At 43.3% G+C, this 12,869-nt stretch overlaps 1 protein-coding gene across 1 annotated transcript in view; it reads right to left on the bottom strand.

Moving 5' to 3' along the window:
* BMP3 (bone morphogenetic protein 3) overlaps positions 1-6,966 on the bottom strand; it is a 28,838-nt gene extending 21,872 nt beyond the window's left edge. The window contains exon 1 of the mRNA XM_040237183.1: positions 6,636-6,966. Coding sequence (XP_040093117.1) covers positions 6,636-6,957 — 322 coding nt within the window. The 5' untranslated portion in view covers positions 6,958-6,966. The remainder of the gene's footprint in view (positions 1-6,635) is intronic.
* Positions 6,967-12,869: the final 5,903 nt, after the last annotated feature.

The following is a 12,869-nucleotide window of genomic DNA, read 5'->3' as shown; positions in this document are numbered from 1 at the left end:
CAGCCAAGATTACCATTTAGATCTTTTAATGCTCTTAATCCTAGATTCTCTAGGAACCTCTTCTCTTCTTGAAAACCATTTATCTTAACCCATACCTAAGTGCAGCAATTATATTCCATTCAGTCTTTAGATTAATTCCATGCAATTAAATTAAAATTTTCTTGGCCAAAAAAGCAAATAAGATCATGTTGGGCCTCAGTAGTTCTAACTTTAAATCAGAGAACTAGGCAGAGAATCTGTCATTACTAAAGCTATTGGATACAATTATTTTATAAAGGGAACATTAAACATTTACTCACTATAATATTTAAAGTCATATTTAATATTTACTCCCTCAGGAAAGTAAGAACATACTGAGGGAAATATAGTAGGATCAGTTTGTCCAAACACTTTATTCAAAATGCCCAAGCAAAACCAAGGGATTGCATTACTGTGGTTCTACTGCCAAGAAACAATAGATCGTAAAGGAAGGTAGATCACTGAAGGATTCAATAAAACACATGGTCAATTGGCTTTATGACTTACATGTGGACATTTTAGACAAATAAAGAGACTTCTATGCCTTTAATAATATCATCTCTTAAAATGTGTGTTACCAAGAGCGCTTTAGGTACCAATATTCTAGGACACAACCACTACTAACATATTACTAGACTAGTGGCTTTATGGATTTCTAAGAATATTCCATAGGTGAAGGCTCTTCGGTCACAATGCCATGGTTTACTATGGTCCAAAGTGGATATTACCTTGGTAAACTTGTGTCACTTGATTAATACTATGTCACTGTGTGCATTAAAAAACTCTATTTTCATGGGTTAGGAACATAATCATAAAAATTCTCTCTGAATTGAAACTTGGCATAGGAAAGTTCAAGTAGAAACTATTTATGCAGCCAAACTTCTTTCCGTCATACCACTGAAATAAAGTTATCAAGATACTGATTACTGTGCTGTGCTGTGCTGTGCTAAATCACTTCAGTCGTGTCTGAGATTTTATGTGACTCCATGGACTATAGCCTGACAGGCTCCTGTGCCCATGGGATTCTCCAGGTAAGAATACTGGAGTGGGTTGCCATGCCTTTCTCCAGGGCATCTTCCAGACTCAAGGATTGAACCTTCGGCTCTCATGTCTCCTGTTTGGCAGGTGGCTTCCCTGGTAGCTCAGACGGTAAAGTGTCTGCCTACAATGCGGGAGACCCGGTTCGATCCCTGGGTTGGGAAGATCCCCTGGAGAAGGAAATGGCAATCCACTCCAGTATTCTTGCCTGGAAAATCCCATGGACTGAGGAGCCTGGTGGGCTGCAGTCTATGGGGTTGCAAAGAGTCGGACACAACTGAGCGACTTCCCTTTCACTTTTCACTTTCATGCATTGGAGAAGGAAATGGCAACCCACTCCAGTGTTCTTGCCTGGAGAATCCCAGGGACTGGGGAGCCTGGTGGGCTGCTGTTTATGGGGTCACACAGAGTTGGACATGACTGAAGTGACTTAGCAGCAGCAGCAATGCCATCTGGGAAGCCTAGGATAAACAAATTTAATGGATGTGAAAACATTCAAAATTTTAGGAGAAAAGTTGTGATGTTGGGGCAGAAAAATCCTGAATAGTATATACAAAATTGCTCAATAATTTTCATTAGGATTCTTGATAGGTATGAGTTTTATTATATCTAATAAATACAACAAACAATGGGATTATATAAGGGTTTTGACAGGTATCTATAACCAAGGGATTGATGATGTAAAACATTAACAAAGTGATGAGTATGATCTCTAGTGAATTTTTCAACAAATAAAGAAGGCTTTCTTTTAAAAGAATAACACCAGATTGATATAAAATAATAAATACTAATCCTATAGAAGAAAATAATGGAGAATTCATAAAAACAGGCAAAATAAAATTTAATTACAGAGGCTCTAAAATTACATTCAAAGAAATGTAAAACATGAAATCAGGAAGATGGTCCAGTTGGCCCTTGTTATTCTCAGAGAACTGGTTGTAGGACCCCTGCAGATACCAAAATCCACAGATGTTTAAGTCCCTAAAATTAAATGGCACTATATCTGCATATAATCTGCAACATGCTCCTGTATACTTTAAATCATCTCTACAGTATTTATTATTCAGCAAAATCAAGTTCTGCTTTTGGGAAATTTCTGAAGTTTTTCCCTGTGAATATTTTTAATCTGTAGTTGGATTCCTGGTACCCAGGGATATGGAGGGCTAACTGTACAATGCCAACTGGACTCAAATCCAAAAACTAACAGTGTAAGTAAATATCCTGAGTAAACAAATGAGAAATTAGATAGTGTTCAGTCATAATATTCACTTGAATTTTGAGTATCTTCTTTCTTGAGAAATTAGGAAGAATCTGAACTAGTGTTTCCCCAGATAGATGTCTCAGAACCGCAATTCTCTAGTGCTCTCATGAGGAGAAAGTGATACACTCTTAAGAGAGTACATGAGCATTTTAAAGGCCCTGAAAGGTCCCAAAGTAAACTGATAACTTTTCCCAAACTTACTTGATCATGGAATGCAATTTTATGTAACATCTTTCAATAACTTTTAAATACCCTCTTTTACAAAATCTTCTCCTAGAAAATCAGATAAGATGATTAGAAATTTTGAGATGAGCTCAGTATGTTTGAAAACTTGTCTGGCAAATATATCATGATGTCCATTTCTTCTCCATTTAAATAAAGGGTTGGGCTTGCTTTCTTTATAGCCTCTTTCAAACATGAAATTGTGTAATTCCAAAACATTTAAGATCAGTTCTGACATTCACGTCTCTAGCTAATTTTTAGAAAAACCTGAACTGGGTCAATCAAATGCTTATAAACTTCCACCACTTAGATAAAATGTCTGTAACCCTTTTAATATATTCTCAATTATGTATATAGTTTTAATGTACAAATATTCCCTGAGTGAATTATCTACTTAGGGGAATTTTTTCATTGACCCTCATGTTCTCCTGGTCTCTCTGAGTGTGTCTAACCATACTAAAGAGATAAATTTAAATTATTTTTAATGTAACAGCCTTTTTCTTTTCCATTAGCATAGATAATCTAGAATTCATGGCATTATGGATTTTTAAATGTCAGAGATTGTAAAGCTGTCTTGATTGTTACAGTAAAAACTTCATTAAGGGCTATCATGTATTCAAAGTAGAGTGTAATTCAAAGCAGCTGCACATCCAGTTCCCCCTCTCCAAATGTACTATTGTCCTCTGAATAAAAACATCAGATAATCTAAGTATTCTTTAATTTCTAGGTGCCAGAAATTTCTAGGTAACTCTGTTTTAATAATGTTGTAATAGCCCCTTGCCATCAAACCCACCAAAAATGATGCTTCCCCCCTGCCCCAGCCCATGCATTTTATAAAACTGGCTCCTATTAGAATGATTGTTCAGCCCTTCACTACATCCTTTCTAAAGCCTTATATTTTAGCCTTGCACTTCAGAAACATGTCACATTGTAATTCTTCATTTTTAAAGATTTTTGGTTATAGTAGGAAAGCCTCTCTTCTTTCTCATTGAAGGAAAATATTCACTTTGGGGTCTGACTTTTCTCAACTTTCTTTTCTTTCTGTCTATAAAGTCTGTGTCATTTTTCTTTAAAGGTGACATAAATCCATTGAAATGCAATCTTTGGTAGTTATATGTCATAAATTAAAATAATGATAGTTTCCTAATAAGAACAGCTGTGCATTAATCGCTTTCCCTAAAGAGGTTAAATTTATGATTAAGAAAAATAAGATTAAGTGACTATGGAAATGATGAGAAACTAATGAACACAAAGTATGTATCTTCAAGGATCAAGCCAGGAGAAAACCTCATGCAAAATATTCTTATTTCATTACATAGAAGCCAAGGACAACTTAAACTAAGATGAAAATAAAAGCTGATTTCATGTCCCTCTTGTCTTCCTTCGAGATGGTCTGTTTTTCTAAAGCCGAACTTCTCTGTCATCAATAATTTTGTAAATTACCTTTTACAAAGGGAAAGATAAAACCTATCTTTATATAAACACTTACACACCACAAAAAGACGTATGAGTGCTCCAAACTTACGGTTTTGGCACACCAACTGCATAACACTGAGGGAGGAGAAAGGGGTTAGCAGAAAGTTTATTTAGGATGAATGCCACCCACCATCAAGTAATGGTTTAAGTAGAAGGTAATCAGAGGGAGACCACAGCAGCTAAATTTCAACCAAAGATATTCTAGGTTTAGAACAATAAATAATTTTAATCAGGTATGTTCCAAGGAGCAAAGAGGGCTCTAAGGCTATAACTCAGCCTGAAGTCTGCCGAATCAGCAGCCACTCCATAGACAACAGCACACACCTGACCTTCCATTAAAATCTGTGACATCGTTGGTCCAGAGAAGCCCATATGTTTGTGAAACCTCAACACTGTGAACTGAAAAACATATCTAATTTATTAAAGCAGACAGCATCTTTCACCTACATCAGAACACATGTCACAAGATGAAGAGTGTTAGGGAAATGATGATACGTAAAAAGGAGAGAGACACACGAAAGCCTTAGCACCTTCCTGGAGTTCTGCCTTATTAAAGCCAGAACTGCTTTTAATAAGGTCTTTTTAGTGTGTTAGTAACTAAACACTCTTGGAAGGAGTCCAACACGAGCCACCTCTCCAGGAGTTTCCCGTGTAGTAACAGGACACTTCAGCTTCCACAAAAACCAGTGTCTACATTTGATAAATAAGTCATTAAGACAGTCTCTAGGATGCTAAAGGAATTACTTTTCTTATCAGGGTGCATAGCCTTGTATATATGCTTTCAGCTGCAATTCATCATTTCAAGGGAACTTCTGGCCTCCGTATCAGAGTTTATCATTTGATGGTCTAAGACTACAGAGAGGCTGATAAGGGACACTCTGAAATTATAATGCATAGAGTGAGCTGAAGCCAAAGAGTAAACGGGGCCTGAGATATTCAAATTCTTATCCATCTCTCACTCATGGTTCCCTCAGTCTAAAACAAACATACAAAAACACTATAGAATAGGTGTGAATGAAACAAACTCACATGCCACCTCCAAACCTTGTGATTCATACTGAAAATTTGTGATTCCAAAAATACTATTCATCTCTTGGGTGCCTTGGAGACTCCCTAGGAATATTACCAAGAAAATGCATATATAGGTAACTATGATTAGATTATCTTCACTATTGCCACCTGCCTTGCCCACCCAACTTCTCTGGTTTCTTCCACACTGTTTTTTCATGGGGCTCTGCCCTTGGAGTTGCACTGAACAGGCTAGTCACTGGTGTGGTCAGCTGTCAGGATGGCCTTCTCAAGTGGCTGACACACTGTGGGCGACCAAGAGCAGGCTTCTCTTTCCTTAGCAGAGGCCACCTCCTTATAGATCATGTTCGTGGTTTTCAGAAGAAGGCGAATTCTGATTCAGCTCAGGCTCCAGCTAAAGACTTCTGCATTAGAAAGCATAATTCACATTTATTGTAAATGTCATCAAGCCTAGGTGCTCTAGAGTGTCTTTACACTGTCAGCCTAGGGCTTTCCTTGATGGATGCTTTCGTGGTGTTCCTCTTTTCCAGGAGTCCTACATTTCAAAGCTTTGGGAGATGTCTTTCTAGTGATTCTGACAGAATTGAGAGCATGAGGCATGGCCTCCTAACTTGAAGATTCTTGGCTATTTTTCAACAGTTCACTGAGGACAGGCTTTGCAGTTACATTTCCCTTCATCGTGAATGCAGTGAACAAAAAAGCCGGGTGCATCCTCAAAGTACATAAACCGAGTTAGCGTCCAGGAAACTTTCCCTCAAGCTGTTAGCACAGGGGAGGCAGGCTGTTAGCATAAGTTATTCGCTTCACCACAGGGGCCAGGAGAAACCTTGTTAAGCCATGAATTTCAGTCCACAGTGATCTGTGTGTTGAAAATGGGATGAGCAAATTTTCATCGGCAGATTCCAAGAGGTGTTTACATCCACTGGCTGCTCCCCTGCGTCCCAACTCCTTCCAGGGTGGGTGGTTTGCCCCCTGTTTGCCCAGATGGGTTTTAAATAATCGAAACACCCGAGCACCTGGTTTAGTCTGCGTTGTTTGCCACCAAGGGACTATCAAGTAGAAAGTGTCAGATATAAACACAGAGGACGCCAGTTACGAGAAGGTGGAAGGTCTGGAGAAGCGACTGTCTAAAGGGCTAAGGGGGAAGGTGTCTAGTTCAAGTGTGATTTTTCTCTCTGGTGCCCTGGGGTTGGCATAAAATAACTTCTGCCTCTAGGTAAACACGGCTATAGCCCTGTCCAAGGGAATTTCCGCTGACCGGTTTAAGAAACATCGGCATAGGTTGCCCCAGGAGAGCTCCAGATACCCAGGGCAGGAGGACCCCGCTGGACAGGGTGGGGGGCAGCCCCTTTCCCGGTTTCCTGCGCTTCCTTCTTCCAGCCGACCCGGTTCAGGTCTCGGCGCCCTGCTCTCCCACTTCTCCCTCTCCGTTCGGACTCTAGAATTGGGATGATTCTTAGGTCACGGGTGGAATGCGGGATGTGACGGCACCGAGGGGCTGCGGGGAGGGTGAGCTGCAGGGCGAGGGAGCGTCTCTAGGTAACGCGCGGGGCAGACGAGGAAGCCCCCGTGGGGGTGCCCCGGCACTCACCTGCGGCTCCGGCTCGAAAGCTGCGAACCGTGTTGCCCTCGCGCGGCGGCTGGGGGCGCAAAGCCGGCGAGCCCCGCTCCGAGTTCCCGGGCGTCCGCGCCTCCTCCGCTCGGCCGCCGCTGTACCTGTCGTAGAGCCGCAGCATGTGCTCCGACAGCTGGTCGAGGGGCTGCAGCGGGGATTCGGGGCCGCCACCTGCCATGCGGTCGGCAGGCACAGCCACGCGGAGCTCCGGGAAGGGCTGCCTGAGTCTCTGTCCCTGCGCCAGGCTCACACACAAGCAGCTCAGCCACAGATGGAGCAGCCCGCGCGCCCCGGCCATCGCGAGGTCCGCTCCGCTGCTGCGTCCTGGGAGGAGGGAGGGGAGGGCCCTCCGAGGCGCGGACCGGGTGCCTCCGAGGTCCCTCCGGAGGCAGAGCCGAGGGTGGAAACTCCCAGCTAGCTGGGGCGAGGGCGCCCGGAGCCCGGACGCTGCCTGAGCAGGACCACGATCGGCCCCACTCTTCGCGCCGGCCGATCGCGGGCTGGCAGGTGGGCTCTTCCCCGGCGGCCGCGCGGACCTCACCCGCGCAGGGCGCTGCCGGCGCCGTCTCCCCTCGGACTCCCAGCCAGAGCTGAAGTCGCGGCGTGTGTGGCTGGCGTGTTTTCTGATCTGTCTGTACCCTCCCTCCCCGCTTTATTCTCGGGAACACCCGGCCGAAGCGGGCGCGCGGGGCACCGGGACTTAGCGCTGCGTCGGGCGCGGAGCCGGAGCCGGTGAGCGGAGCGCGGACTGGAGGGCGCTCGCTCGCCTTTTGCAAGGATTGGAGCAGCCCCGGTGCGGCCGGTCCGAGTTTTGTGTTTGCGTGTGTGTGTGTGTGTGTGTGTACGTGTGCGTGTGTGTGGTGTGCAACAGAAGGAGGGGGGAAGAGGGGGAGAGAGAGGGAGAGAAAGACAGACTCGGCTCCCTGGCTGATCTGTACCGTCCGCAGCCAATTTCCCTCTCCCTCTCCCTAGAAGGCAGCAGGGACAGCGCTCTACCCCCGAGAGAAGGGAAGGGGGAAGTAGCCAGTTAGCCAGCAGGGGGAGGGCGAGAAGAGGAAGTAGAGGTGGGGGTGGTAGAGGGGAGGAAGTGGGAGAAGGAGAAGGTCCAGGAAGAAAGAAAGGGTAGGAGGCACGGGGTATTATTAGTAGTTTTTAATCTCCTCAGGAACATTGACCATGTCCCGGCCAGCAAGAAGGGAGAGGAAAAATAAACTTCTTTGTGGATTCTTTCTCCTCTGATGACAATTAAAATCAAGACGTGACCAGCGAACACTAGCCCCAGTTCCCTTCCCGGGCCTCTGGGGATCAGGTGGCGGACCAGGCACCTGCACCTGTGCCGGGTTGCCAGCTCCCCCAGTCTCCCCGAGAGCTTGGCCCGTCGAAGCTCCTTATCTTCTGCATCTTCTCTTTGCATCTCCTCCGCTCTCCACCCAGTCCCCCGGTTCCCAGGAAATAAATATGCGCCAAATCGACTCAATCCCGTCTTAAAACAAATAAACAAGCAAACACCCTGCAAACAACCACCCACCCCCACATTCCCCCTCAAGAGGATTCTCTGCAGGGTTGTGGGTGGTGGTGAAACAGAAGGATTTCTGGGAGAGGCTGAAATCCAGAGCGGACTTTCAGAGTATGCCTTAGCTACTCACTGTTCTTTTGATAGCAAGTGTGCTATCCTGAAACAACTTTTGCAGTAAAGCCCATTTTACAGATGAGGAAATTGAGGCAAAGACTCTCCTAGATGGCAGAGCTGAGCTCCTAACTCAGGAAATCTGATTCCTGAGCTCAAGCCTTTAATCATCTCATTATCAGTAATGAAGCTAGCATTTAAAGTGAAGCTTCAGTGTGACAGTTCATGTAAATATTCTTAGCAGAGGCTTCCCAGGTGGTGCTAGCTGAAGAGAACCTGGCTGCCAATGCAGGAGACATAAACGACTTGGGTTTGATCCCTAGAATCTGGAAGATCCTCTGGAAGAGGGGGCGGCAACCCACTCCAGTATTCTTGTCTGGAGAATCCCATGGAGAATCCCATGGAGCCTGGCAGGCTATAGTCCACAGGCTTGCAGAGAATCATACTTGATTGACTTAAAAGGCTGGCACATTTTTAGCACAGTGCCTGGCCTGGTGCAGTAAAGACTTCAGGAAATGTCAGTTGCAACTTATCTGTTCCCTCAATGGGAGCAGAGTGGAGCTTATGAAAAAGAATATAGGCTGTAGTATCACAGTGGGCTTCCAAATCTCCATTTCCTCTGTGAAGGTGAATAAGGACACGTCCCTTTCAGAGTTTTGCTTGGATGACAATAGAAGACAGGGGTAAAGTGACTGGCACCCTGGCTAGCTTTCAGTGGAGACTCAATCTCTTTTTATCCCAAATTCATCCCAAATGCAGACGACATTCTCCCCATTCAGTCACTTCTCAACCCACTGCGGTTTGGATTTTGCCCTTGGCCACCCCCGGAACTGTTCTGCAGATAATAACACATACTTTAGGGGTGGTTGTGAGGATTAAGTGAGATCATGTGTGTGATCTTTGCTTGGCATCAAGAACATAATGGCTTTTGTGATTAATAATGAAGACCCAATTGCAAAATTCAATAGGCCCTGGAAATTCTCTCCATTTTTGGTTTTTCCCTGTGAATCTTTGGTTCCTTCCCTCTGCTTTTTGCTCTCTCTTTGTTCTGTGAGCTGTCTCCTCTTTCTTGGCTTGCCTTCAGTGTTTCTCACATCTTTATAACCTACCCAGGGGGATACCTAATGAAGAAAAAAATCTGCTTTGGTGATCTCCTCTGAACTTTGAATATGTAGTTCTGGGTCTCTCCCAGCTCCAGTTTGCATTGCTGAAATTTCGCCTTCCAGCCTTTTGAAACCATCCCCAAGACTTCCCTTCTTTTAGCTCTGGTGCATAGCTCCATAGGACTTCCCTGGTGGCTCAGATGATAAGGAGTCTGCATAGCTCCATTGCTACTTCTGCTGCTTTATACTTGACACAGTTCTTCATTCGTAGAAGCTGTGCTATGACTGTTAGGGTTGATCACATGTCTTCAATGCCTATCATTACTTCTTCCGAGATGTACTTTCTCTTCTTCATGCTTCCATTTTCTTATTAGAGTCATAAGTATAAACTAATAGTTCCTGTCAACAGGATCGTTGTAAATTAAAAAAAAAAAATCGTGTGACAGTCCATGTCAAGAGTTAGTACAGTGCCTGAAAGTGAAGAAAGTGAAGTTGCTCAGCTGGACCCAACTCTTTGTGACCCCATGGACTGTAGCCTACCAGGCTCCTCTGTCCATGAGATTTCCCAGGCAAGAGTACTGGAGTGGGCTGCAATTTCTTGCCTGCATTGTAAGCAGACACTTTACTGTCTGAGCCACCAGGAAAGTGCAGTGTCTAGCACATAAGAAATGTTTTAGAAGAGTCAGCTATGAGCTAAGAGAATTGCTTGTGTGTTTTTGTTTAACACAGAGGCCAGGCCATACCTATTTTTATATTTTAGTGACCAACCATTACATTCAGAATAAATGAGATGATGAGATGTTAAGCGGGTAGAATGATCCCTAGCTGGACTCTCACCTGTAATTGCAAGAGTTGATAAAAGAAAAAATGTGAATGGAATCTAGCAAGCTGAAGAACATTTGTAGCAGCCAGATTCTGAACCAAAAGTGGCTCATTTGCAACTAAACTACTCCCCAGAAGATGGAGCAAGGGATGAAACAGATGAAGTCAGCAGCATCATGTTCATCAATGACAAAGAAAAGACATATGTCAGACACTCTGCGTACTTCCTGGGGAACTGAATTAAAAGCAAACTGAGGGACTTCCCTAGTGGTTTAGTGGTTAAGACTCCGAACTTCCAATGCAGGGGGCACAGGTTTGATCCCTGGTCAGGGAACTAGATCCCACATGCTTTGTGCAGTGGCCAAGCGCACACACACACACACACACACACACACACACACACAGAGATACAATCCATTTATTAAAAAAAATCAAATTGAATTGGGAGTAGTAGTTCCCTCATCACAATGCTATGAAATGCCATCTTATCCCTGGTGGTTAAGATGGTAAAGAATCTGCCTGCAATGCGGGAGACCTGGGTTCGATCCCTGGGTTGAAAAGATCCCCTGGAGGAGGGCATGGCAACTCCTTTCAGTATTGTTGCCTGCAGAATCCTATGGACAGAGGAGCCTGGCAGGGTCCATGGGGTCGCAAAGAGTCGGACACTGCTGAGTGGCACAGCACAGCATCAGAATACCTTGAGATGCCATCTTATGATACTTGAAGACTATAGGCTAATGTTTCTTCTATCAAAGTTCACAGATCTGGATGGATGAAGCTATCACAGAGTGCTGGCATCTTTAGATGCCTTCTTCCAAAATGAGACAAATAATAGGATTCATGATTCTGGCTGAGCTTCTGGCTTATTTGATGCATGAAAGATTTGCAGCTACACAAACAAGGAACTTCTGAGGTGAATACAGTGGTGGTAGTTGGTTGGTTTTCTTATTGGGTCTGGTTGGTTAAAATTTGTCTTAAATTTTAATAATAGGAATTTCCTATTTTTATCTTAGAGAGTAACTGTTATAGTCAACCACTGAATCAGACAGAGGACACTTATCAGTCTCTTTTCCTAAATACAAAGAGAGTTGAAGAGAGACATTTCTATAATTTAAAATAACAGCAGAGAGATGGTATTCGGAGGGAGGTGGGAGGGGTGTTCAGGATTGGGAACACGTGTACACCCGTGGCAGATTCATGTTGATGTATGGCAAAACCAATACAGTATTGTAAAGTAAAATAAAGTAAAAAAATAAGAAGAAGAAAATAAAATAAATCTGAATTTTAACAGTTAAAAAAAATAACAGCAAACACAAATTTGCAATTTTAGTGGCTTCTGTTGAGTTCAATTCTACTTTTGACCACAAAATCATGTCTGTGTGTAAGTGCATGTGTATGTGTATATATATATATATATATATATATATATGAGTGAGGGAGCAAATGAGTGATCCCAACCCAAGGATCGAACCCAGGTCTCCCACATTTCAGGCAGATTCTTTACTGTCTGAGCCAGCAGGGAAGCCTATACATATGCATGTATACATGTCCTCTTATTAGCTCTCTTAAGCAATATGTACATTTATTTTCTTAAAATGTCCCATTGGCACTTATCATTGAATGCTTACAGAAGGCTGCAGTAGCAGTTGTGGAAAATATATGTAAGAAGAATGTATCTTAGGCTTGGAGCATTTTAACCTTCTAGTAAGTGAATCAAGGAAACCCACATGAGACAATCAACAAATAATGGGAGAAGTAGTATTCAACCATAGACTTAAGTCACAATTTGCTGTGTCAGTCAAAAGGAGGAAATCAATTGGAAATGGAGTAGCCAGAGAAGATTTCCTGGAAAAGAAGAGGCTTTATTGAGCCTTGAAAAATGAGTAGGACCTTAGACAAGTCAAACATAAAGGACTTGCAATTTAGAAAAGAATATCTGTAACAGATAAGTTGCAAGAGTAAGAATGAGTTTGCCATGTTAGTAAGGCTGTGTCTGTTGGGACAAAGGTTGATCTGATTTGAAGAGAGCATATATGCTGGAGAGTACAGGAAATAGAAATGGATTGTAGGCTAGAATGAGTTTATGGAGGACCTTGAATGCCAAATCAAGGAGAAAGTAGGGAACTGTAGAATGTTTTTGAGAAGAGCAAGCCAATGGTCTAACTCTCTAATGGTCCAAACTCTCTAAAATGGTCTGGAAAGTTTTAATAACTAATCAATTTCCTTTCTCTGGAAGTAGGTAAACAACTTGGAGAAATTTTAGAACTAACTCAAATGCTGAAAGGTTGATTAAAGATATTTAAAGCCTTATTAATTGCAAACTTACTTGGCTGCAAGGATACATATATATGGGTTTGATTCACAGTGGCTTAAACATAGGGGTTTATTTTTCCTCTTGTTGCAAGAAGTCTGCAGTTAAGAAGCTGTTGGTGTTTGTTCAGTGACTTGACAATGTCATTACTAATGTTTCTGAGACTCATCTTTTCTCTCTTTTTTTTTGCCTCAGGGTCACCACATGGCTCCTGCAACCAGCCATTGAGCCCTTGCTCAAGGAAGAAAGAAGGAGGAAAGGAAAGCACCAATCATATCTTTTTCTGTTTCATTGAGAGAGGCAAAATCTCTCTCAGAGTTCTGACAGAGATCGATTAAATCTCATTG

The sequence above is a fragment of the Oryx dammah genome, unplaced genomic scaffold (genome assembly GCF_014754425.2).
Source record: "Oryx dammah isolate SB20612 unplaced genomic scaffold, SCBI_Odam_1.1 HiC_scaffold_3, whole genome shotgun sequence".
Classification (NCBI taxonomy): Eukaryota; Metazoa; Chordata; class Mammalia; order Artiodactyla; family Bovidae; genus Oryx; species Oryx dammah.
The sequence above is the reverse complement of the archived record's forward strand: the minus strand, read 5'-3'. Positions and strand labels throughout refer to the sequence as shown.